This window comes from Solea senegalensis, linkage group LG13, assembly GCF_019176455.1.
Source record: "Solea senegalensis isolate Sse05_10M linkage group LG13, IFAPA_SoseM_1, whole genome shotgun sequence".
In the NCBI taxonomy this organism is placed as follows: Eukaryota; Metazoa; Chordata; class Actinopteri; order Pleuronectiformes; family Soleidae; genus Solea; species Solea senegalensis.
The window spans coordinates 7,137,822-7,164,531 of NC_058033.1; the positions used below are offsets into that span (position 1 = coordinate 7,137,822).

A 26,710-nucleotide genomic window follows, 5' to 3' on the forward strand; every position below is an offset into this window, starting at 1 on the left:
TGTCAGTAAACGACAGTGGCTTTCATATTATCATCATCGTAGAGCACGTCATCGTAGAGCACGTCATCGCAGAGCTCGTCATTATTGTAGAGCTCGTCATCATGTTAGAGCTCGTCATCATGTTAGAGCTCGTCATCGTAGAGCTCGTCATTATTGTAGAGCTCGTCATCGAAGAGCTCGTTGTTATTGTAGGGCTTGTTATAATAGAGCAAGTCATCGTTGAGCTTATATTGTCGTAGAGCTTGCAATCATCAAAGAGCTCATCATCGTAGAGCTTGTTATTATTGTAGAGCTCATCATCATCATACAGCTCATCGTAGATCTCGTCCTTATTGTAGACCTCGTTATTATAGAGCTTGTCATCGTTGAGCTTATATTGTCGTAGAGCCTGTAATCATCAAAGACCTTGTCATTATTGTAGATCTTGTCATTGTACATCTCGTTGTCATTGTAGAGCTCATCATCATTGTAGAGCTCATCATCATGGTAGAGCTTGTCATTGTAGATCTTGTCATTGTAGAGCTCATCATCATCGTAGAGCTCGTCATTGTAGAGCTTGTCATCATCGTAGAGCTTGTCATTGTAGAACTCATCGCCATCATAGAGCTCGTCATCTCAAAAACTGAAACATTAAAGTTTTGTATCGTATCAGCTCTTTCTCCACATGTTTTGAGAGCTCTAAAATGAAAAACAGGTCACAGGTTTTTTTCGCGTAAACAACCACCTCAGGAAAACCATGATATCATGTCATGTTTTGTTTGTTTTATACTCATGCTTCACATCCTCTGTTACGTGTATTTCTGTGGCAGCATTACAGCGCCACATACAGACCTGGCATATATACTGCAGTGTTTAAGAAGGAAGAAAGGTGCGTAAGGTTGTTATAGTGACGGATTAAAAAATCTGATTTCCTGTGTTCAAAAAATCTATATATACACAAAAAAACCCAGTCTGAGCCATGTGATGTTCAGGTGCCAAATCTTTATTATTTCAGATGACACACACATATCACAACAATTTGATTAGCTCTAGATAGAGTGTTGATAAATCATGATCATTCTCATAAATAGAGTTTGGTGTCACTTTAAATGTCATATTTCCTTCATTTCATCTGACTTTTCTGTGTTTTTGTCAAAAAGTGCAAATCCTGTGAGGCGCTTTATTTTGAAAAGTGCACAAATATTTCTCTTTTTTTATATTTAAAAAACATTGCTTGTGCAGAATATTAAAGTCGTGATCTCTCTCTCTCTCTCTCTCTCTCTCTCTCTCTCTTCAGGTTGTTAAATTAATGACGCGTTTAAAGTGAAAGCAGCAGTTTTAAGTGTTGGAGCTGCACCAGGTCATGTTAAACCTCTTGGCTAATTTAAACTACAACCATGCATTTTATGAGTCAGTCACCTTTTTCTTTTCTTTTCTTTTTACTTTAACATTTAAAGCAGATTCAAAGGTAAAACACATTTTTTTAAAAAGTGAAAATCGTGCGTTATATATTTAATTAACGCTTGAAATATGACATCAGCAGAGAGATATGTATGTAAGTAAATATATACAGTATATACGTATATATGTATATATAAATACAGAAGTTAAAAAGATTTAAATAAAGTTGAAAAATACAGATGTATTTATTTATTTATTTCTGTTACACATTTAATTGAATTACTTTGATGTTATATTATTACATTACATTTTAATTCCCTTCATTTGATTTAATCTTCGCACCCTGACACTTATTTATCCTAATTTTGTTCTGACTGTTTTTTAAAGCAGCAAAAACGCCTTGTTTGTTAAAACCCGGTAAAAAAAAGAAGAAATAACCCAGATTCTGAAGAATATTAGACAAAAAGTACTGATTTCATGTGAAGAAATGTCAGTTTATATGAAAATACAGTGACAGATTCTTTTGTTAAATAACGAGACTTAAAGAAAAATGATTGTGTGAAAAGTGTCGCGGCGTGTAAACAACAGTGAACAGAGCAGCGGCTTTTTATGGAATAACATGGACATGGAACTCTGCTGCTGCTGCCGTAAAGTGACACCTCCTGATTTATGGCTGTATTTAGATAAGACGCGGTCGTAAATGGTTTCTAAATAGCGTCAAGGTCACGCATGTAATGGGATAATGTTTTTTTCGGCTGATGGAGATAAGATGATGTGGTTAAGTGTGCGCGCGGAATTAATGCAGTTAACGGAGTTTCTGTTTTAGCACAACCAAAAAAATGATGTATATGTATAAATATATGACATATAAACGATGTTTATTATTGTTGTTGTTTCTGGTGAAGGAGAGGTGGATAAAACCACTCTGATTAAGTTCCTTCAACAAAAAAAGAGAAGAAAACATGACGCGTTTCAGAAAATATGAGAATTAAATATATATTAAAATGATAACAGGTGAGGTAATGAGCGTTGGACAGGAAACTGAAAAATACTATTATATTTCCTAATCTGTGCACAGAATCATGCGTTCTGCTCTTTTTTTATTTCGTTCTTTTAAAAGAAACAAGACTGAAATTAATATTTTCAATTTTTTTACTGTGACAAAATATACGAGGCGATATTTACGTCTAATCTTATATTATAATATATTATACATTTGACTGTATTGTCATTTGTCAACATCAAGAATCTTTGGAATATTTGTTCTCGTTGGAAAATCAATCTGTGCGCATTTTTGTAATTTTTCTGCTTTTAAATCTCCCGCTTCTGTTTGACAACATTTTATGTTTCTCACATAATTTACCTTGATTTAATCAATGTCCTGATTATTTCATGCACCGGGTCGCAGCAGCGCACATAGTTTACCCGATTTATGTCCCCAAAACCTGCGTAAATCCCGTGCGCAATACATCTCCAAAACTAAACGGCAACAATAAAACGTAGTTAAATAAATGAAATATTTGTTTTTCATAATATATGTACAACGCACACACACACACACACACACATGTACACGTACATACACACACAGACACACACACACACACACACACACACACACACACACGAGCCTCTCCAAACATATAATCCTGCTGCGTAATGCTGGGAAAAAAATTTAAACCAAAACATTATTATCATCATCATCACTTGGATTTAATAAATGCGATTATTATTTCATTCACTGCATTTAACTCCAACAACACACATCATTTAGCAGGCAACGGTGTCTTAATACACGCCGAAATCCCGTGTGCGTAAAACCGTGCGTAAAACCTCACCGAAACTAAACGACGAAAACCAGAAGTGCTTCAAAAACCTGACACAGTTATACCACTTTTTCTTTTCTTTTTCTTTTTTTTTTTTTCATATGTGTACATCTGTGTTACCACACACACACGCACGCACGCACACAGATGTTTGGTGCTCGTGCGCCTGCCCCTCAGACTGCGGCACCATGGCGCGCATGTTATTCCAAAACTCTCCAGACTTTCTCCTCCCACTCCGCGGCCGCTCGCCTCTCCATTGGCTGCGTCCTCTCCGCTGCGCACATGCAGACCATATAAACCTGAGGATCTCACACCTTCGCCGGGGTCAAATTTCTTGGGCAAAAATCAGAGCAGCCTCTTCTTCGCCGAGGAAGCGACAGCGCGAGACTGAAACTCGAGTGGAGCGGACTTTCGTCGTCTGTTTCTCAGGAATTATGAACTTTTCGCGGCCTGTTTGGCCTCAGCTGAAAAGCGACGATGGTTGAGTTGGTTTCGTTTTTTTTAAAGGGAATAAACAGGTTCGCTTAAGTCTTGGATGCGACGTGGTTTTGCAGCACCAGCAGCAGTAGAGAGAGAGAGAGACCCGGGCCCACGGACAACACCGCATCCGCTCCCCCGCTCAACATGAACCTGATCGGGGGTTACCAGCACCACCACCACCTCATGCACGAGCCCTTCCCGTTCGTGCACCAGCGGTGTCACCAGGACGCGCCGTACTTCCAGAGCTGGGTGGTGAACCACCACGGGGACGTGCCACAGGATTTCCACCACGTCCAGGCGCCGTACGCGGCCGCGGAGCTCGGCGCGCCCGGAGCCGCCGCGCACGACCCGCGGCTGGTGGAGGGGCTCCAGGCGGGCATGGGAAAGCGCAGGGCGTCAGGGCCGAAGAAGGAGCGCCGCAGGACGGAGAGCATCAACACGGCCTTCGCGGAGCTGCGGGAGTGCATCCCCAACGTCCCCGCGGACACCAAATTGTCCAAAATCAAAACTTTACGCCTGGCGACGAGTTACATCGCCTACTTGATGGACGTGCTGGCCAAAGACTCCGGCGAGACGGAGGGATTTAAGGCCGAGATTAAAAAATTTGAAAACCGGGATATGAAAAGGAAGCGAGAGCTGGTGAGTAAAAAAAAAACAATCCTGTATGATCCATAGCCCCTTTACATTTGTGACCAACGTAGGTTGTACATTTGAGGATTTAAACATTTCATTCAAATGTGATTTAATGAACCAAATAAACCAACATAATCCTTAATCCCTTAGATTTTGACGATGTCGGTGGAAATATGATCATTTCAAAATGTGTATTGTCATTTATTAGAAACAAAGTTTGTTTTTATTCAAACTTCATAAACCACATAATCCCGTATAATCCTTAATCCCGTACATTTGTAATTTTATAGTAGGTGGAAATTTGAGGATTTCATAACTTTTATTCTCATTTACTGAAATGAGAATAAAACTAATTTTTTTAAACTAATTTTTAAAATCATGATTTCATGAGCCAAATAATCCCGTATAATCCTAAATCCCTTACATTTGTAACGTTACGGAAATTTGATGATGTCTCAATGTTTATTGTCATTAAGTGAAAACAAAGTAGGCTATGTGTTTTGTTCAAACACATTTTCCTGAACCAATAATCTTTAATAATCCATAATCCATTATATTTGTACCTTTAATGTAGGTGGAGGTTTGAGGGTCTCAAAACTTCATTTATTTGTTTTTATTCAAATAAAATTTAAACCATGAACCGCGAGGGATTCGTGCGCAAAAACCGTAATCCTGTAATCCGAATCTATTTATCTATTTGCAAATTAAATAAAAACAATTTTTGTCTGGGTTATTTGGATTGTCTTTTAATTTAATTTTGAAATGTACTTCATGTACTTCACTAAAGCAAAGAAAGAAACCCCATAATGTGAATAAAAAGGAGCAGAAGGAAGAATAATCGTATATTACTAACGATTCTGAACAGAACCTAATTGAAATGTATCAACAGGCACACGTGTAATCCAGATTATGCGGGTTTGTGTGTGACATGCGCTCTTATTTTTGTAATTTATGTGCTGCGCTGTAATCACACAGCGAAACCAAAGCCAAACCTCACTGGAAAAAAATCTGTGTTTTTAGACTCAGCTCTGAACATTTAAGGCCCTTAAATCTTTACTCACACACACACACACACACACACACACACACACACACACACACACACACACACACACACACACACACACTCACACACACTCACAAACGCGGCAAACAACAAAAACAGCTCATGCATAAAGTATTTCCAGCTGCTGAAAACAACTCATACATCATTATATATATATGTATATGTATATATATATATATATATATATATATACATATATATATGTATATATATATACATACATATATATATAGACATATATATAGATAGATATATACATATGAGCAAGAACACACTGTTTTCATTATATGACATCATGTCTCCATATGTTCAAATATATGCATTAAGTATTTCTATCTTTATTTCATTTATTTATTTCGGTTCAATAAGAACACACATTTAGAGCCTCAACTGGACAATAAAGTGTTTATTAATAATTAAATAGGTGATAACATTTATAATACAATAAGGTAAAGATTGATTGTTGCTCATTTTTATTTTCTTTTGTGGTCAATTAAAATAGTTTTTATCATAATAAACAATCTAGAATATACTCTTCCTAATGTATGTATTTTAACTGAAAATAATGTTAATCATCTAAAATTATCAGATGAATTCTGATAATGATCTAGAGGTGTTTGGATAAACAAATTGTTTTTGTAATGCTAAAATAATATTGCTTTGTGTTTATTTCCATTTTCTTTACACTAAAATGAGCCCGTGCACACATGTAATGTCACGTGATTATTTTTAATTCAGTCTTTGTCGTCGGATTCAAATACATTTAAAGCAAATTATGAATTATGATTCTACATTTGCTACATTGTGTAACATTTGTGTGTGTGTGTGTGTTTGGGTGTAGACCGACGGTCTGCAGGATTCTTTAGGAGCAGAGAAGAAGGTCAAAGGTCGCACCGGTTGGCCGCAGCAGGTTTGGGCGCTGGAGCTCAACCAGTGACGTCATCATCATCATCATCATCATCGAAGCTTCTTCATGGACTCCAGAATCAGATAAACAAACAAAAACAAACAAACACAAACCACTGACTGACTGAGCGCGTGGACGCACCGCTGTGCTCGCGTGCACTGACGCGACGCGCGACACGGAGAGAAAAAATGAGAGGACGAGCGCGCGGACTCCTTTTCTGTCGTTGTTGTTGTTGTTGTTTTTTCCCTTTTTATTTTGCTTTTTTCCCCCCCTCCTGGTGGGTGTGGTTTCTGTGAGTGGACACACACACACACACATACACACACACACCTAAAAAAAAGAACGTGTTATTATTTTACCAACCATTGATTATCGATACGTTTTAAACATGAAGTCATTGTCATTGTAATCAATAATTATATAATTATTACATTTAATTTCACATAATTCCAGCCTGTAAAGTAAAATACATGATTGTATTGTATTATATTATATTATGTTTATAATACATCTCTGTCGCCTCGTGCGGCAGATTTGTGTCCAAGCAGAAAGCAGCAGAAATCACGCGCTCAGGTATTTTACGTCTTAATTATGTCAAAATAATAATAATCATGATAATAATAACAATAATAATAACAATAATAATGATAATAATAATAATAATAATAATAAACAGCCAACATTTTAAATAAATTAACATCAACAAATAAATTCACAATTATTAGAACAACGATTTGTTTCTGCAGTTTTTCATATTTCGTAAGTAAAAAACTAAATATCTTTTTTTAAAAAAAAAACAAAAAACAACACGTTAAGAGAATAAAAACTAAAAAAAAGTAATTTTACTTTTAAATGAAATAAAAACTTGAAAAACAAGTTGATTGATAAATAATCCATCAGTAATAAAGAAAATAATCTGTGCAACATATTAAAAAAAAACATTAAACAACTTCTATAAAAGCTGATATCACCTTTTTTTTTTATTTAACCATTGAACTGATCAATAACTGATCAGCATCTGACGTCACTGACTTTATGTTCCATGACGTTTTCAGGCTCGTGACTTTTTTGTTTCCTATTAAAAACATTATTACCATCATGAATGACTCCGGTGTTAACAGTCAGATGATCACTGATGACGTCATGACTGGTGATACTGCACTGAATCTACCTCAGGAATGACGTCACTGTCCGTGCGCGCGTCTGTGTGTGTGTGTTCAGCTTCACTTCATTCACTACAGTAAATAAATCATAATAAATAAGTGAATAAATTAGTTTTTATTGTAATTTGCAGCGACATGTTGCCGGAAATGTACATTAGATGTGAAGTTATATATAGTTCGGTAAATAAATGAATTATTTTAAGACACTGCAGCTGTGCTTTCACCTTGTATCTTCATTTCTGTGTCCTAGTTTCTATTTTTATCTTATTTTTTTATAGTAATGACACTCAATTGTTTTAATTTTTGTTCATTTTATACTTAAAAAAGAATCATAATTGAATCAACAATCTTTTCATCCGTTTCATGTGCAAAAATACCCGATAACCTGTGTCATATTTGTACATAATTCAAAATGCACACATTTATTTAAACACCACACCAAGTCCGAGTGCTGATTTAGTTATAAAATAAGAAAATCACATTGTTTGCGTGTGGATTAAATGACCTCTGATGGTGTTTCTGTGAAAGAAAGAGGAACAAATCATTAAAAAGTGAATGAGGTTTGGTTTGAGCAGCAGCAGCTCGCGAAGAAGAGTCAACAGTGACACCCTGTGGCCAAAGGCTGCCACTGACGCAGCACAGAAACTGAAGGATTAACACAAAAAGTCATTTTAATGCAAATTATTAAAAAAATAAAAAATGTCTAGTGAGTGGAACTGAATCAAATACAATATTTATCAATAATTATTAAAAATTATCATCTAAACCTTTGTTTTACCATAAAGGAGATTTTTATGAGTTAAGTTAAAAAGCAAAATTCACCAATATTTGACAAAATAAAAGCGATGTCATGCAGACATTAACCTCTAGATGGCACTAAATCCACACACTGGTCGCTGGGAATCTGTGAATAAACAAAAGATGAGACAGGTTCTTCTTCTTCTGTACAATACATTTATCTTTATTTTTATTATAATTATCACCATGAGGAGCAGTAAGCAGTCATATTTAAATATGTGTCTTTTTTTTTAAATTTCATTTCTAATACAATAATTGGGTTAATGTTTCGCGGCCTATGTGTTCATAAAGTTGGGTGTCGATTTTTTTTCTCCTTCTACGAGACTCTAAGAAACCTACGAGCAAAAACTGAAACTACGACAGAAAAATCAAACAAAAACAAAACAAAAAACTTGGTTTAGTTTTTACAAAAACGTAAATATGTTGAGAGAGAAGAGGATGATGGGGGAAAAAAAACTGCGTGTACACATTCACCGTTTAAAAAAAGGAAAGGGAGAGACAGAGGATTTAAATGAACATGCTGGGACTGGTCGCCACCTACTGGTCGTTTCTCACCATGACAACTTCTGTTTGGACATTTGGGGGTGGGAAAAAAAATACAAAAAGGTGAAGAAAATAGTTACTTTTGAACGTTCGGTGCCAGGTTAGAGTCAAGTCACACATTTACGATCTTTCTGTTGCGTATAAAATGTTGCATCGCGTCAAAATTCCACTACAAATTTGGACATTTTTTGTGTTTTTAAATAAATGGATCAGGTAAAAAAGTCAAACGCGTCTTCTTAAATATTAAAATGCTTCTAATAATTACTCTCTAACACACACACACACACACACACACTCTCTCTCTCTCGTACACATACTCTCATTTTTGTGAGGACGCAACAGTTTTAAAGGGACAGTTCAGAGCTCCACAAAGAGGCGGTACCTCCTGCTGGCTTTACAGGTGAATTTGTGTGATTTAGGTCAATCCAAAAGAAGGATTTGAAATATAGAACTCATAAACTAACATATTTGAACTTACTGATGAAGGCAAAAGTGGATCAACAGGTCCTCTATGGTGTAGTAAAAAAAAAAAAAATCGCTGTTTTCGTGAATGGAGTCTGGTCATTCAGGGACTCAAACTTCAGTTTCCTTGAAAACGTCCGTCTAACAGTGAGAAAAACAGACTTCAAATATCGCAGACCTAGAATTTATAACGCAAGTCCTTGGTTAAGAGGCTAAAAATTGGGAGTTTGAAAATCTGAAAGATATAAACCTCACAAAAGATGGAAGTATGAGAAAGCGCGCACACACGCACACACACACACACACACACGATGTAGTTCAAGTGGGGGGGAAAAAAACAATGACAAGAATAATAAAATATCCCTAAACAAACTTTATACAACCTGTAGAATTAAGACTCAACTAAAGAGAAAGAAAAATAAACTACTACATGTCTATTTTCCCCAATATAGACCGAAAATAACCTGCAATGCACAGAGAAATGATTAAATTACGTGTGTGTTTATGCGCTTTGACACCAAGTGTTTGGAAAAGGACGGCTTTTTGATTTTAAACTCCTATTTTAAGTTCATTTCAAGTGTTCTGACCCCATTTACCTATAAAAAGCAGATTTCTTAGCCACTTCTTTAAAGACTAGATTGAGGAAACACACACAAGCTTAAGTCTATGATATTAAAAAAAAACATGTTTACGTCTTTATCTCACTGAAACTCGACCACAATCCAGAGAGAAAATCAGTGATTTAAGAACCCGCGGACACGGGAGCCGCTGGTCTACCGCTGCCTCGTGTGGTCACTTTGTGCTACTGTGGTGAAACCGAATAGAGGAAATCCACCACCAAAGTCACAACACATCACATTTGAAATTACTGAAGGGGGCAGAAGTGAATCTTCAACTCCTGTGTGCTGTGACCTTAAAATCTGTGATTTTCTCCATGGAGTTTGGCGTGGGAAACCAAGCGGTTTACAGAGCAACACAAACTTTGGTTTGGAGATGGAAAAGGCAGCGTAACGGTGAAATTAAGTTGCAAACATAGTCTTAAGACGTCATAGACTTATGCTGATGTAGAGTTTATACATTTCTCACAGGCGTCAGCACCTCACACATCACCACACGGCCCAAAAAACTTAAACTATCCATTAACTTTTCTTTTTCTGACCCTGAGCCAGTGCAGGTGGCGCCACTATCTTACAATTCATTCATTTTCTTCGGGGGCAAAAAGAGCAACACGCTTCCGTTTGGCACAAACGTCCCTGACAGACAGACAGACAGACGGACGGTGAATGTGGTAACAGTCAACTCGGCAACGACAAAAAAAAAAATCCCAAAATTGATTTTTTTAACACTTAAGGCAGCTCTATTGTACATTGCAAGTTTCTCTAAATGGGACGCGTTTTTTCTTTTCTTCTCGATGACGTAAAAACCCTGCGCAGAGAGAGAGAAAGAGAAAGTCCTGCTCCTCAACAGTCAGTCAGGAGGAAACAGGAAATACCTTTCTTTGGAGGAGGGTCGACCCGTTGTGACGTCACATGCACGGACTTGCTTGTTTGTGTGAAAATGAGCAAAAGTGAACTCGTCCCACCCCGAGTCATCCGCTCCTTTTTTGAATTATTAATATTAAATGTTCAGCGTTAGAGTTCAGCAGGAGTGGGACGGTCACAGGGTTTTGTGGGAGGAGCTGGTCACCGCGGTGCGGCGCTCGCTTGCCGTTTGTCACCGCGGTTGTTGATTGGCTGAAGATGTCGTCGTGGTCGTTGTTGTTGTTGTTGTGGGCGGAGTTTAGTCCAACGGTTTGCCTCCGTCGCCTTTCTGGTCCAAGCGGCTCTTGCTGCTCTTCACCATGTAAATAAAGTAGGTCAGTGTCTCCTTCTCGTTCACCGGGATGTTCCTGAAGTGACGACTCACCGTCTGCACAGGGAGAAATTCAGATGTTGAAAGACACAAATAAAGCCCAGTTATTGTAATATCATTAAAACAGAGATCAGAAATGTAGAAAAAAGCTAAGACTTAAATCAGACCATAAAATATAACCTTACAGAATAAACATTTGGTGCAGATTCCATTTCCACTTGTCTGCGGCAATAAAAGCGATAAAAAAAACTATTCGGCTTAGTACACAAGGCTCCCACACAAAGGATTTTCCAGGACCAAGTCCCTCAAATTCAAGGACTGTATGTGCCAACACGGCTTCAGGTGGGAGGGTCAACTTGTAAGAGCGCGTCTTTGCCCACGATGGCGTCCACCTTTATTGATTTGTCTTTGGTGAGACAGAGATCTTGGAATTTTTCATTTCCTCAGACATCACGGCGTCATTTGCTCTCGGAATTGCACGGGATCACATGTCAGCGGCGTCGAAAGAGACCACGGTAGATGGCGTCGTAACAAACACGGGAGACATTTTAGCTAAAGATCAACGAAATTTCTTTCAATGACCCAGGTCTATTTTTCCCCGCAAACTTAAAGGATTTCAAGGACCTGCGGGAAGCCTCTGTACCAACACAACATAACAAAGAAGTAACATGATTTTGAGGTTTGAAAAACCACAGGTAGATATTTTCTGACAATTTATCGACCAAACAATTTAATAAATGAATCGAGCGAATAATCCACAGATTAATCGAGAAGTTGCAGCCCCTATTTGGGTCGAGTATCGTCTGCAATAAAGTCTGGACTGAACTGAGGCCTGGTGAGTAATGCCTGCGTGGATTTATAACGTAACATTGGGGAGAAGAAAACAAACATCCTGTACACGGCCACCGCTCGGCCACAGCTGTGGCTGTGGAAGCTGTTGACTGGGCCGTTATTAATGACGTGAGGAGCTCATTAAAGGGGGGGTCTGAACCCGACGCACAGCCTGGGGAAACATTCAACTTACAGCCCCGGTTTCATTCATTCCCTTTACTCACATCCCCCCACACACACACACACACAGCTACAGACAGGAGGTGTTTGTGAGGAGCCAGCTGTAACGAGTCCACCTGCCCGCTTCACCTACTCACACTAACAATCACTCCTGTGGACCGGGTGCCGCGACACCACGTTTATCACAGACAAATGAGTAACACGGGGGCACAGAGTGTCGGGGAGAACGATGCTGTAAAACTCATTACTGGCCTCGGTTTAAATCGCTGCCTTTTCCCACAAAGTTCAATACATTTTACTACATTTGAGGAGGTCTTTGCACACTGGAGACGTTTAGGACGAGAAGAACACATCGCATCACGGTCCATCAGAGCAGGCTACACACACACACACACACACACACACACACACACACACACACACAACAGCCGTCCAAACTTCTTGTAATCATTTCATAGTTGTTCATTAAAAAAAGAACAGGGGCTCAACAAACACTATCTACTGACCCGGTGGTTACGCTGAGTGAACTGTTATGACCGCAGGGCCGTGACTGCATTTTCCTTGTGTGTATGCGTCTGCATGTGAGTCTCTGTGGATCCTGGGAGCCGATTCCAGTACAAGGGGCCTGAGCATCCCAGCTGCAGTGGACTTCCTTGAACCACTCACAGACAGACAATGTGCTGCTGGTGGTTTCTTGGGCATTCGGAGGAGGAAGTCTCCACATTCACGCTGTGATAGTTTGCTTCAATCTTGTCCTCTTCCCTTGTGTCCTCGTCTCTTACGCCAAGTGTCCTCATGCTCTCAACATCCCTGAATCTTCTCTGTCGTCTTCCTGTTGTCCTCCTGCCCGGCATCTTCAACATCATATCATCTTCTCCGACTTCTTTTTAACTTTTGCTGCTCTCCTTCTGTCTCACATCGGTCCTGATACTCGTCTCCACCCTGCCTGCACTCTCTTCTTCACCTCTCTTGTGCCTCTGTCCATTAAGTGTTTAATCTCATCCTCTACTCCTTACCTGTCTCACTGTCATTCTCACACACAGACAGAAAGCACAATAACACGAGGCAGTAAAAAGTGTTGCTCGTACCTCTGCCAGCTGAGCCTTGTTGAGACCGGGTCTGGTCTGTAGCTTGTAGTGTCGCTTGTAGCGTCTCAGCGTGTTCACCTGCAGCTGGAAAAGGTCGACCTGAAAACACAAGCGGAGACTCAGTCAGAAGCTGTTTGTTTTTATCCGACCTCCATCTTTGTAGCATTCTGTGTGTCACTTCTTCTGCCGTAGCTTTTCAAAGATCTATGGAGAAACAGGCACACGTTACCTCGGGCACCTCCACATCATGATCCGGGGATTCCCCACCGTCGTCACTGGTCTTCCTCTTCCTCTTGTTGCGGACACTCTGAATGAAGTTCTTATGGAAGTCGCAGATGTAGAGGTGTCGCACCTGTAAAACAAAATAATGAGCGTTGAAGGAGAAGCCTACAAAAAAAGGACTGTTTACAGTCAAAAGTGAGGCAGTTAACTGGACATTTGCTGGCACGTGACAATTCATCATAACAAATAAGAACAAACACATACTCAGGATGGACTCGTCTGTTTATAAACTGGTAAGAGAAACTTGTCTTGCTGCCTCAGCCAGGGCGGCTGAAGTTACAACAACAAACTCCGTCCTCCAGTGACATCATGTGCTCGTCACTCCACTGACCCACACTCTGGACGTGTGTGGCCTGTTGCGTGAGTCTCAGCATGTTTGAGAAAACTTGCAGCAGGAAGCAGCAGCTCATTCTTCGGACACACTGTGCTTTTCCAGGAGTAAAACACCAAAGATACAAGGAAGAGATGACGTAAAGCAGCTGACAACAGTGTGTTTGGGTGAGGCATGTCATGGTATTTGTGGTGTGTTTTGTCATTTTCAAAACTAACTCAATGTTTGAACCATTTAAAGAATACAATTTACTGCATCACACAAATTGAAGTGTACTCCCCCCCTATTTTACTGTGAATGTATGTGTTTGTCTTGTTGCAACATCTCTGTCCACCAACTAATGTAGGTGTAGGGTTAGGTCAATTAAATGAGCAACAACATATAACTGTTTCTCAACTGTATTTTTGCTCCATATAACAAAAATAATCATTAAAACAATAGTGTTTTGTGGACAAAAGAAGGCATTTGAGATAAATTTTTAGATTTGGAAAATACTTGTTTGGTTCGTAAAATGTTGAAAAATGATGATCTGTGCTTCCAAAACCTGGAAATGATGACATTCTGTTCATGTCTTATTTTGTCCAAAATTATTCAGTTTTACTGATTTCTTTGTCAAATGGAGCAAAGAAACCACTCAATTAGTCGAATAATCGTTGCAGCCCTAATATACACACATATATATATATAATGAAACACATGTTTTCAGTCATTGCAATAACAACGCAATAATAACGTTTTTAATTATTTGAGCCAGGATAATCGTGACGTAAACTTTTAAAATCGTCCCATGCTAACAGTCAAACAGTCAAAACACAGGGTCTTAAACACTTGCTACCTGCTTCTGCTTGTGTTTACTGTTGGTGTTGGTCACATGCACTGTAAACAAGCTCACCCGAGGGAATATAAACAAGTTAAATGGGCAAAAACAAACGGTGACTATGGTGCGGCAACTGTCTCGGTTCTTGTCCCACAACTGGAACGAATGGAACGGGCTCCATCTCCTCAAACTTCCCCCCTGAAGAAAACAGCCATTTTACAAACTCCTGACTTTGATCTCCCGCTGTTTCGCACGGGCAACTAGCAGCGCTCACTGCTAATGTTAGCCTGACATTTAAAACCGGATTTAGCTGCACCGAACAACAACACAGTCAGCCGCTGGAAGTTGGTTTCCAGCGGAGGGGGGAAACATCTCAACACGTCCCTCTGTTGATCCACGTTCACCAAACAGGGCTAACTAGCATTAGCTGACAGCTGGAGATACACTTTCCCCGAAACAAGATGTAGAACTTCCTGCTCAGTGTTACCGTCAAAAATAAATATTGATATCTGTTGTTACACTTACGCTCTTGTCGATATCCAGTTTCAGTTTCTTCTGGGAAATGCTCTTCTGGATCCTCTTGCTGAAGGAGGCGTTTCCAGCGGAGCGGCCGCAGCGCTCCCCGTCATCGATGAGACAGCAGCTCTGTCCGTAAAACGGCGGAGCCGGTGGCCCGTCGTGGCTGTCCTCCTCCGTGCTGAACCCGTTCATCCTGTCGCGGGGCTCACTGTGCACGATCGGTTCCCAAAAAAAATGCAGAAACTGAGTCTCCGGTTCAGCCGCTGTCCCTTTGTGAGAGACGATCCGTTAGTGGTGCTAGCTCGCTGCTAGGCTAGCCCGGCTAACTTGTTTGCTTCGCGAGCAGAGGAACAACAGCTTCAGTAGTTTTACAATGATTATTCACACAACGATAACTTATAAAGAAAGTCTCCGGTTGCACGCACACCTTCGTTAGATTCCCGCTAAAAAAACAAAACAGTAAGCCGCCGCTACCGCTAGCTAGCTCCGGTACTAGCAGAACCGCAAGGTGGCTTCAGCCGCCGCTAACGATCGAAATTCCTGTGGGGAGTCCGTGGCTGTTTGTCCCGGCAACAAGCCTCGACTTCTCGGTCAGACCCCGCGCGTGACAACACTCTGACACGGCTCTAAGCTATAAGACACCAACCGGCTACGACGCAACTTTGGAAGAAAACGTACATTTAAACAACCTGCAACTGCAACAATCGCAGCACTCTCGGAGAACGGCACGTACAATGGGACATGCTTCGCGTCGATGGCGGAAGCTCCGATCCCGGCCCCGGATTGGTCAATTTTTCACAAGGGCGGTCCTTTCGTTCAAAAGCCGCGGACTCATTGGCTGAAGGAGACATCCATCTTGTTTGTGTGGCTCTTCCTGTATCATTCGGCGTCACAGTGTGTTGTTTAAACTGACTGGGGTTTAAGGTGGCGTCTCTCCGTCAGCTGAACGAGCTCACAACTGCCTCAAAAACACAATATTACCTGTTGTTTATGACATCACCCTTCATATTATATTAGTTACTGTGAACTGCATCACCCCGAGAGCCTGTTTAATGGAGCTAAATGTACAATAATCAATGGGAAATTCGCATTTTCAAAATCTGACACGGTGAAACTATCAACAGCGTTCTGGTCCAGCAGGGGCGTTATAAGAGAATACAGGGGCAGGGCCCAGGCAAAAGCAACCCTAGGGGAGTCTATATTGAAACACAACCAGTAAAATGTGTCAGTTTTAAGAGGTTTCTTACACTGTTAAAATGAGCAGGATGTAAAATATAGGTGAATAAGATATGATTTACATAGCATGTGGGATTAGTTGGACTAATCGAGCCCAGAATTGAACCCACAACCTTTGAGTTGTAAGATGACTTGCTCTACCACTGAGCTGTGATCTCTTGGTTGTACAAATGTGTACAATTGTGAATAACAACATGTGACTTTGTTTTATGTATAGGAAAATTAAACAATTGCCAGTTCCAAACTATGTTTGGAGCTGGCCTCAGGCAACATCTTCACACACATACTGTATATACATATATACAATAGCGTACCGTGGGGTTTCAGTCAGGGCCTTCAATAAAAAAAGAAAAACACGTCCCCGGCACTATTTATGATCAACAGTTTTGTCCTCATCACCTCTATAAAATGTTATAAATTTATCATTAACACTCGAACTACCGGAAATGATGTACCTCTTCGGTGTAGGTCTTCCTCTTGAAATAATTTCCTTCTTTTCTCCAAACGATTGCCGTGAAAAGGGCACACGAAGGAGATCAGAAACATGATGGATCGGTGGTGTTAATGCCGTGGCCATAGCTTACTTCAAAACCCGCCAGTGGGGGCTAGCGCCAGACACATCGCTGGGCCTGGGGTGTTCTGTCAATATGCATCACATTTTGATTGGCTGACGACACACGTCAGTCAAAGTTATAACCAAATAGGAAAGGCCAGCAGTACTACTAGAGCAGGTCCATGGAGCTATGATGCGTTTAATGACATATGGAAAATCCAGCTCAGCTTCACAAAAAATAACCATATTCTTTCTGGGAAAATAATCATAACATACTGAAAAAGTAATTGAATTCAGACACTTTCAGTCACTCATTCATTTCATTATTAAAAAAAAATAAAAAAATTATAATTATAATACTAATAAAAAAATACTTTTTTGATATTGTCAGGGTCAGCAGAGAAGGCCCTGCTGGCCTATATATATATGTGTATATATATATATATATATATATATATATATATATATATATATATATATATATATATACATATATACATATATATATATACACACACATATGTATATATATATATATATATATATATATATATATACATATATAATAATCAGCACTGGTACTGATCATTTTTGAACATTTTTGACTTTGTATCACTGAGGTAAGTCTGAACCAAGGATTTTAAATGCCAAATGCCAAAGTGACAAAATAACAACTTAGAACTTAGTGATTGAGGCTGCAGTGGATCAACTCCTGTGTGCTGTGATGTTGAAATCCCTGATTTTCAACATCACAGCATCCCTGATTTTCAACATCACAAATCCCTGATTTTCTCTGGGATTTGGTGTGAGAGAGCGAGTGGCAAAACACAACACAACACAAGCGACCGACAGACAAGAGTCTTAGTTTGAAATTGTTTTTTTTACACACACATTCTGATCCTTGCCTTGAGCGGGATTCGAACCCTCAACGTGCTGAGCCGCGAAGTCACGTCCTTGTCCACTGGACCATCTTCAGCCCTGGTGATGAAACTGACAAAACATCTCGTCTAACATGGACTCTCCTGAAGTGTTTGTGTCTGAATGTGATCACATTTTCTTTGTTACATGATGATTATACAACATTTTGAACATTTGTGTGGATATTAAATTGAATTTCTGCAAAAATATCCCCAGAAATTAGAAATGCCTTGAACTTGACCTACGTGTCCTACGACTGGAACAGGCTCCATCTCCTCAAACTTCCCCCTGAGGAAAACAGCCATTATATACATATATATATAATATATGTACATGTATACACATATATATCATATATATACATACATACAGTAAACACACCTGTACTTACACACATTTAAGTCTTACCAACAAACATTATGTCATATTTTGCCAATTACAAAACACAGTTTTGAGTCCACCAAGCCTAACCCTTGTTTTGTTGAGCACACTTTCAGTCCAGCTTGTGGCGTGTGTGTGTTTTTTTTGGTAACCATGGAAACTTGACAAAATCACAAAAATCAAGAGGAAAATTCCTACCTTGAGCTTGATTGAAAAATATCAAGTCAGTGGATTGCATTCATCATCATTGCTTTTGGAACTTCCTGTGCTTGTTGTAATATACTTAAAAACCACCAGGTGGCAGTATAAGGAGCAGAGAGTCTGTCAGGTTTGGCGACAGTCTCACTTGACAGTGACTATTATTGAGCACAATTGTGCTCGTTTATGACCCAATTCCATCACTTGTATTGTGGTAAAAAGAGTGAAATAATCATAAATATAAATATGTGTCTATAATCTTATTCATTTACCACAGCTGCAAGGCGCTGGAAAAGCATGGAAAATTACCGTAAAAGTGCTTGAACCTTGGAGATTTGTCTGCTGCACTTACTCACTTGGGCCACTTGAGGGCAGCGTTGGTCAACAAATGTTTGAACTCCACATGCTGGAATGTCAAAACAGCAACATTTCATGTGTAATCTTCCTGGATGACTTTGTTATTTACAGTCACATGTTTTCACTAAACCCAGCAGCAGATGACATGTATTGTTGTTGTTTTTTGGATTGTGTAGTAACGTCTCAGAAAGTCAGGATTTATAGTTGATTTATAAATAGGTGGAAAATGTTTAATTAAGTTTTAATTGACTTGTTAATGAAAACAAAACAGTTATTTGACTCCAAAATAACAACATTTCTGCACGTTCCAACAATTTAATCCACCATTTCAAATAATGCACTGATGGATTAAAGATAATCTGTTATTTTCCATTTTTTTTCATTTTTTTTGTTTCCTTGAAATGTCCAGACTTTTTAAAAAACTTAAAAAGTCAGAGCTAGCCTTTTCCAGGATAGCTCAGTTGTCCCATTTTCTTGTCGTTGCAGGTGTTGATGATGAAGTTGAAATGAAATGACGCAAACGCAACGCAAACGCAACGCAACGCAACGCAACCGACCGACGGACGAGAGTTTTAGTTTGGTTTGAAATTGGTTTTTGAGAGGTTTTAGTTTTGTATACCCAGACAAACACACACACATTATGGAAGCTCCTTACCTTGAGCTGGACTTGAACCCACGACCTGCTGAACAGCGAAGCCACGTCCTTGTCCACTGGACCACTTTCAGCGCCGGTGATGAAGTCGACAGAGACAGAGGATCAGAGTAAAGGAGGAGTTCAACACAGTGATTCCATCGTCATTGCTTCATCAATTCATGTAATCATCTCACACTTCAAACACACTGTGTGTCATGAAGAATCAAAACAGAAACAGAAAGTTAAGACAGACTTTTCCAACAGGAAACTCAAGTCTGTAAACCACTCACTCTCTCACACCAAAGTCCATAGAGTAAATCACTGATTTTTGCTCACATGGACACAGGAGCTCGTCTAACTGCTGCCTCGTGTGGTCACTTTGTGTCACTGAGGTCAATCTGAACTGAGGATTTTAAATGCCGAATTATACAAAATAAGACATTTAAACTCAGTGATGGAGGCAGCAGTGGATCAACAACTCCTGTGTGCTGTGATGTTAAAATCACTGATTTTCTCTATGGGGCTTGGTGTGGGAGAGTGAGCCGCAAAATGCAAACACAACGTAACACAACCGCAACTGCAACGCAATGCATCTTATTCATTTACCACAGCTGCAAGGTGCTGTAAAAGCATGGAAAATAACCTTAAAAGTGCTTGAACCATGGAGATTTGTCTGCTGCACTTACTCACTTGGGCCACTTGAGGGCAGCGTTGGTCAACAAATGTTTGAACTCCACATGCTGGAATGTCAAAACAGCAACATTTCATGTGTAATCTTCCTGGATGACTTTGTTATTTACAGTCACATGTTTTCACTAAACCCAGCAGCAGATGACATGTATTGTTGTTGTTTTTTGGATTGTGTAGTAACGTCTCAGAAAGTCAGGATTTATAGTTGATTTATAAATAGGTGGAAAATGTTTAATTAAGTTTTAATTGACTTGTTAATGAAAACAAAACAGTTATTTAACTCCAAAATAACAACATTTCTGCACGTTCCAACAATTTAATCCACCATTTCAAATAATGCACTGATGGATTAAAGATAATCTGTTATTTTCCATTTTTTTTCATTTTTTTTGTTTCCTTGAAATGTCCAGACTTTTTAAAAAACTTAAAAAGTCAGAGCTAGCCTTTTCCAGGATAGCTCAGTTGTCCCATTTTCTTGTCATTGCAGGTGTTGATGATGAAGTTGAAATCCTTGTTGAAATGAAATGACGCAAACGCAACGCAACGCAACGCAAGCGACCGACGGACGAGAGTTTTAGTTTGGTTTGAAATTGGTTTTTGAGAGGTTTTAGTTTTGTATACCCAGACAAACACACACACATTATGGAAGCTCCTTACCTTGAGCTGGACTTGAACCCACGACCTGCTGAACAGCGAAGCCACGTCCTTGTCCACTGGACCACTTTCAGCGCCGGTGATGAAGTCGACAGAGACAGAGGATCAGAGTAAAGGAGGAGTTCAACACAGTGATTCCATCGTCATTGCTTCATCAATTCATGTAATCATCTCACACTTCAAACACACTGTGTGTCATGAAGAATCAAAACAGAAACAGAAAGTTAAGACAGACTTTTCCAACAGGAAACTCAAGTCTGTAAACCACTCACTCTCTCACACCAAAGTCCATAGAGTAAATCACTGATTTTTGCTCACATGGACACAGGAGCTCGTCTAACTGCTGCCTCGTGTGGTCACTTTGTGTCACTGAGGTCAATCTAAACTGAGGATTTTAAATGCCGAATTATACAAAATAAGACATTTAAACTCAGTGATGGAGGCAGCAGTGGATCAACAACTCCTGTGTGCTGTGATGTTAAAATCACTGATTTTCTCTATGGGGCTTGGTGTGGGAGAGTGAGCCGCAAAATGCAAACACAACGTAACACAACCGCAACTGCAACGCAATGCATCTTATTCATTTACCACAGCTGCAAGGTGCTGTAAAAGCATGGAAAATAACCTTAAAAGTGCTTGAACCATGGAGATTTGTCTGCTGCACTTACTCACTTGGGCCACTTGAGGGCAGCGTTGGTCAACAAATGTTTGAACTCCACATGCTGGAATGTCAAAACAGCAACATTTCATGTGTAATCTTCCTGGATGACTTTGTTATTTACAGTCACATGTTTTCACTAAACCCAGCAGCAGATGACATGTATTGTTGTTGTTTTTTGGATTGTGCAGTAACGTCTCAGAAAGTCAGGATTAATAGTTGATTTATAAATAGTTGGAAAATGTTTAATTAAGTTTTAATTGACTTGTTAATGAAAACAAAACAGTTATTTAACTCCAAAATAACAACATTTCTGCACGTTCCAACAATTTAATCCACCATTTCAAATAATGCACTGATGGATTAAAGATAATCTGTTATTTTCCACATGCATGATTCATTTTTTTTGTTTCCTTGAAATGTCCAGACTTTTTAAAAAACTTAAAAAGTCAGAGCTAGCCTTTTCCAGGATAGCTCAGTTGTCCCATTTTCTTGTCATTGCAGGTGTTGATGATGAAGTTGAAATCCTTGTTGAAATGAAATGACGCAAACGCAACGCAACGCAACGCAAGCGACCGACGGACGAGAGTTTTAGTTTGGTTTGAAATTGGTTTTTGAGAGGTTTTAGTTTTGTATACCCAGACAAACACACACACATTATGGAAGCTCCTTACCTTGAGCTGGACTTGAACCCACGACCTGCTGAACAGCGAAGCCACGTCCTTGTCCACTGGACCACTTTCAGCGCCGGTGATGAAGTCGACAGAGACAGAGGATCAGAGTAAAGGAGGAGTTCAACACAGTGATTCCATCGTCATTGCTTCATCAATTCATGTAATCATCTCACACTTCAAACACACTGTGTGTCATGAAGAATCAAAACAGAAACAGAAAGTTAAGACAGACTTTTCCAACAGGAAACTCAAGTCTGTAAACCACTCACTCTCTCACACCAAGGTCCATAGAGAAAATCACTGATTTTAGCTCACATGGACACAGCAGCTCGTCTAACTGCTGCCTCGTGTGGTCACTTTGTGTCACTGAGGTCAATCTGAACTGAGGATTTTAAATGCCGAATTATACAAAATAAGACATTTAAACTCAGTGATGGAGGCAGCAGTGGATCAACAACTCCTGTGTGCTGTGATGTTAAAATCACTGATTTTCTCTATGGGGTTTGGTGTGGGAGAGTGAGTGGCAAAATGCAAACACAACGTAACACAACCGCAACCGCAACGCAATGCATCTTGTTCATTTACCACAGCTGCAAGGTGCTGGAAAAGCATGGAAAATAACCTTAAAAGTGCTTGAACCATGGAGATTTGTCTGCTGCACTTACTCACTTGGGCCACTTGAGGGCAGCGTTGGTCAACAAATGTTTGAACTCCACACGCTGGAATGTCAAAACAGCAACATATCATGTGTAATCTTCCTGGATGACTTTGTTATTTACAGTCACATGTTTTCACTAAACCCAGCAGCAGATGACATGTATTGTTGTTGTTTTTTGGATTGTGCAGTAACGTCTCAGAAAGTCAGGATTAATAGTTGATTTATAAATAGTTGGAAAATGTTTAATTAAGTTTTAATTGACTTGTTAATGAAAACAAAACAGTTATTTGATTCCAAAATAACAACATTTCTGCACTTTCCAACAATTTAATCCATCATTTCAAATAATGCACTGATGGATTAAAGATAATCTGTTATTTTCCACATGTATGATTCATGAATCTAGATTTTGCAGATTTTTTTTGTCTCCCATCTTCGAAATGTCCAGCTTGTTTCGTCATGATATTCACAAATAAACGTTGAGTTATAAAGAGAAACATGTGAGAACTGGTCTCTTCAGAGTAAGACGATCATTCAGTGAATTATCCAGGTCACGAGTGCGACGTGATCTGATTTTGGGGAATAAATATAATCCCGATTCAGCATTTTCAATCCGAGTTGAAGTCAAGATATTTTTGTTGCAGGAAAGAAAAAGCTACGGACACACAAACATGCTCTTATCAGCACAATAGATCCTGTATATACACAAGACTGACACACACACACACACACAGAGCCTTGAACACTTGGTCTATTTTATGTGGGCTTTAAACATTATTCGGCATTTAAAATCCTCAGTTCAGATTGACCTCAGTGGCACAAAGTGACCACACGAGGCAGCAGCAGACCAGCAGCTCCTGTGTCCCTGTGAGCTAAAATCACTGATTTTCTCTATGAGGTTTGGTGTGGGAGAGTGAGTGGTTTACAGACTTGAGTTTCCTGTTGGAAAAGTCTGTCTCACAGTGAGATAAAGACGTGAACACATTCTTCAGATGTCTTAGATTAAACTGATAATAAAATCTAGTGTGTGGTCTAGACACAGGGGGCGCTCACAGCACAGTCAGTGTTTGTGGGTTTGTGTTCAAATCTTTTACAACCATGCGTCAACAAAAACTTAAAAAGTCAGAGCTAGCCTTTTCCAGGATAGCTCAGTTGTCCCATTTTCTTGTCATTGCAGGTGTTGATGATGAAGATGAAATCCTCGTTGAAATGAAATGACGCAAACGCAAACGCAACGCAACGCAAGTGACCGACGGACGAGAGTTTTAGTTTGGTTTGAAATTAGTTTTTGAGAGATTTTAGTTTTGTATACCCAGACAAACACACACACATTATGGAAGATCCTTACCTTGAGCTGGATTTGAACCCACGACCTGCTGATCAGTGAAGCCACGTCCTTGTCCACTGGACCACTTTCAGCGCCGGTGATGAAGCTGACAGAGACAGAGGATCAGAGTGAAGGAGGAGTTTGTCATGGATGAAAAATGAATCCCTGAATTCACCAAAACATCTCGTCCAACATGGACTCTCCTGAAGTGTTTGTGTCTGAATGTGATCACATTTTCTTTGTTACACGATGATTATACAACATTTTGAACATTTGTATGGATATTAAATTGAATTTCTGCAAATATATCCCCGGAAATGCCTTGAACTTGATCTCGTGTCTTGGTACTCTCTCAGCTTAACCCCACTAGAATAGTTTGACTACAGCTTGGCATCATGGTGTCACCCACCACAATAACAGCGGTATAAATACAGAATGTATTAATAATGATAATGATATTATGGAGGTTAGAGGTATTTTCAGAGTGGGGCGACCACAGTCCCAGCGTTTTCCCGTCAACCTGGACGTTCCTGGTCTTAGGTACACTTCACAAGGTGGGTTGGACCACCAGCACCACCCGTGTCCACCACAACAAAGCAGCTATGTAAATGCCGTGATCCATGGCGTGAGTTAAGGTTTTTACAAGGTTTTAATCACCTTGACATGAGGAAGACCACAGGAAGTGGTCAAAACACGTCAAGGTAATCCAAAAACAAATGTTTTCTTTATGACTGAGTGAAACTCAATCTCATGGATATTACCAAGAGACAGTATGAACCTTTTTGAACTAAATATCATGATGTTAGACTTTAATAGAGATATACATGTATATATATATAGATATATATATATCTATATATATATCTATATTTATATAGATATAGATATATAGCTATATATCTATATCATATATATACATATATGGATATATATATGTACATTATAAGTTGGAGACATTTTAGAGTAGAGTAGAGCGACAGAAAACTTGACCACAACCAAGTCCCAACACCTTCATGTCAATCGTACCATCTTGTCCAACATTGTCCTGGATGTTCCTGAAGCATTTGTTTCTGAATGTGATCACATTGTCTTGATTAGAAGATGATTAAATAACATTTGTATGGATATTAAATTCCATTTCTGCCAATATATCCTCAAAAGCCACACACGGCCTTATAACTCAGAGTCCTGGTCGGGTACACTCTCAACTGAACCCACTGTGGAGTGGTGTGTCCTCCACCATAAAAGCAGCTATGTCAGGAAATATAGGTGGTTTTTCATTGATATTATGGAGCTGCCTCGGTCTCCAAAGCTCTCTCCACCTGAAACCAGAAGGCTGTTTGTTACTCCAGCTGAGCCGCCTTATGATGCTGTTAGTTAATGTGTGAAAACGCAGCCCAGTCAGTGGAATCCAGAGAGAGGCGTGTGTGTGTGTGTGTGTGTGTGTGGGGGGCACTTCTGGTGTGAGGCCATTTGTATTGTGTGCTTTAACTAATGACACTCTTTGTTTGTTTGTCATTTGTAGAATGTGATATTTGCGCTCATGAGCAAACACACTAATCGCCGAGGGAACAGTCGGGAGGGAATTAAGGATACAGAGAGAGAGAGAGAGAGAGAGAGAGAAAGAGAGAGAGAGAGCATCATAAAAAAAGAGAAAATGTTAAGAGGAGTGAGGACAATTGATTACCTTTTTGTTGGTAATGGTTCACGGCTCAGTAAAGACTTTGTAATGGACATCTTTGACAGGACAGTGTGTGGAGGTAATAGCCTGGCGTCTCGCTCCACCCATGTGGGGCCCATGGGGCGATGCGATTGTGTGTGCTGACTGATTGACTCTAAAAGTGACAGATGATGGAGCCTTGAGACATTAAGCGGGTTTTACTTTGCAATTTAGAAGTATGTCATTGTGGGGGAGGATGTGTCTAAGAAGCAATAACATGTAAAGTGGTCTCTCAATGTATTCAAACTGGTCTCAGCGTCTCTACCTCCACCGCTCTCTCTGTGACAAGTGGAGCGTTACGACGTCCCTGTGAGACTCGGAGGAAATGGCCCACACGGAGGAGCCGTGTTACAGCGGAGACGAATGAATTACTGCCAATCCCGGCTCAGTGTTGTGAGATGAAAGGATCATGAGGTGAACGTTTGAGCGCCATCACCTGTAGAAAATATTAAAGTCATAAAAAAGGGAAAGAAACATATGAAATAACCAGAGGTGGGAATAATACTGAAGTATTCTAATCGTAAAGCAAAAATACTGCTCTGAAAATCTACTCAAGTTAAATTTAAAAAGTTACTTGTTTCCTGTTCCTGTCCTCATCATTCACCTGTCCTCGTCACTCACCTGTCCTCATCATTCACCTGTCCTCGTCACTCACCTGTCCTCATCATTCACCTGTCCTCGTCACTCACCTGTCCTCATCATTCACCTGTCCTTGTCACTCCACCTGTCCTCATCATTCACCTGTCCTTGTCCCTCACCTGTACTCATCCTTCACCTGTCCTTGTCACTCACCTATCCTCATCAATCACCTGTCCTTGTCACTCTCCTGTCCTCATCTTTCACTTGTCCTCACCACTCACCTGTCCTCATTGTTCACCTGTTCTCATCATTCATC

General features: G+C 39.8%; 2 protein-coding genes across 2 annotated transcripts; one reads left to right on the top strand and one right to left on the bottom strand.

The window, feature by feature from the left end:
- Nucleotides 1-3,540: 3,540 nt before the first annotated feature.
- Nucleotides 3,541-6,932, top strand: LOC122779915 (heart- and neural crest derivatives-expressed protein 1-like). Its single transcript, XM_044042590.1, has 2 exons — nt 3,541-4,325; nt 6,227-6,932. The coding sequence occupies exons 1-2, from the start codon at nt 3,831-3,833 to the stop codon at nt 6,320-6,322; spliced, it is 591 nt and encodes a 196-aa protein (XP_043898525.1). The 5' UTR covers nt 3,541-3,830; the 3' UTR covers nt 6,323-6,932.
- A 2,613-nt stretch (nt 6,933-9,545) lies between these two features.
- Nucleotides 9,546-15,930, bottom strand: sap30l (sap30-like). The gene is made up of 4 exons (XM_044042592.1): nt 15,164-15,930; nt 13,438-13,560; nt 13,209-13,307; nt 9,546-11,166 (listed from the first exon to the last, which is right to left on the bottom strand). The coding sequence occupies exons 1-4, from the start codon at nt 15,347-15,349 to the stop codon at nt 11,038-11,040; spliced, it is 537 nt and encodes a 178-aa protein (XP_043898527.1). The 5' UTR covers nt 15,350-15,930; the 3' UTR covers nt 9,546-11,037.
- Nucleotides 15,931-26,710: the final 10,780 nt, after the last annotated feature.

What these genes read in the sequence shown, in the direction of transcription:
- LOC122779915 (XM_044042590.1), top strand. Translation starts at nt 3,831, where the DNA reads ATGAACCTGATCGGGGGTTACCAGCACCACCACCACCTCATGCACGAG. An exon ending in TGAAAAGGAAGCGAGAGCTG is followed by an intron (nt 4,326 to 6,226) that starts GTGAGTAAAAAA and finishes GTTTGGGTGTAG; the next exon opens with ACCGACGGTCTGCAGGATTC.
- sap30l (XM_044042592.1), bottom strand. Translation starts at nt 15,349, where the DNA reads ATGAACGGGTTCAGCACGGAGGAGGACAGCCACGACGGGCCACCGGCT. An exon ending in ATGATGTGGAGGTGCCCGAG is followed by an intron (nt 13,308 to 13,437) that starts GTAACGTGTGCC and finishes TTGTGTTTTCAG; the next exon opens with GTCGACCTTTTCCAGCTGCA. An exon ending in ACAAGGCTCAGCTGGCAGAG is followed by an intron (nt 11,167 to 13,208) that starts GTACGAGCAACA and finishes CTCCCTGTGCAG; the next exon opens with ACGGTGAGTCGTCACTTCAG.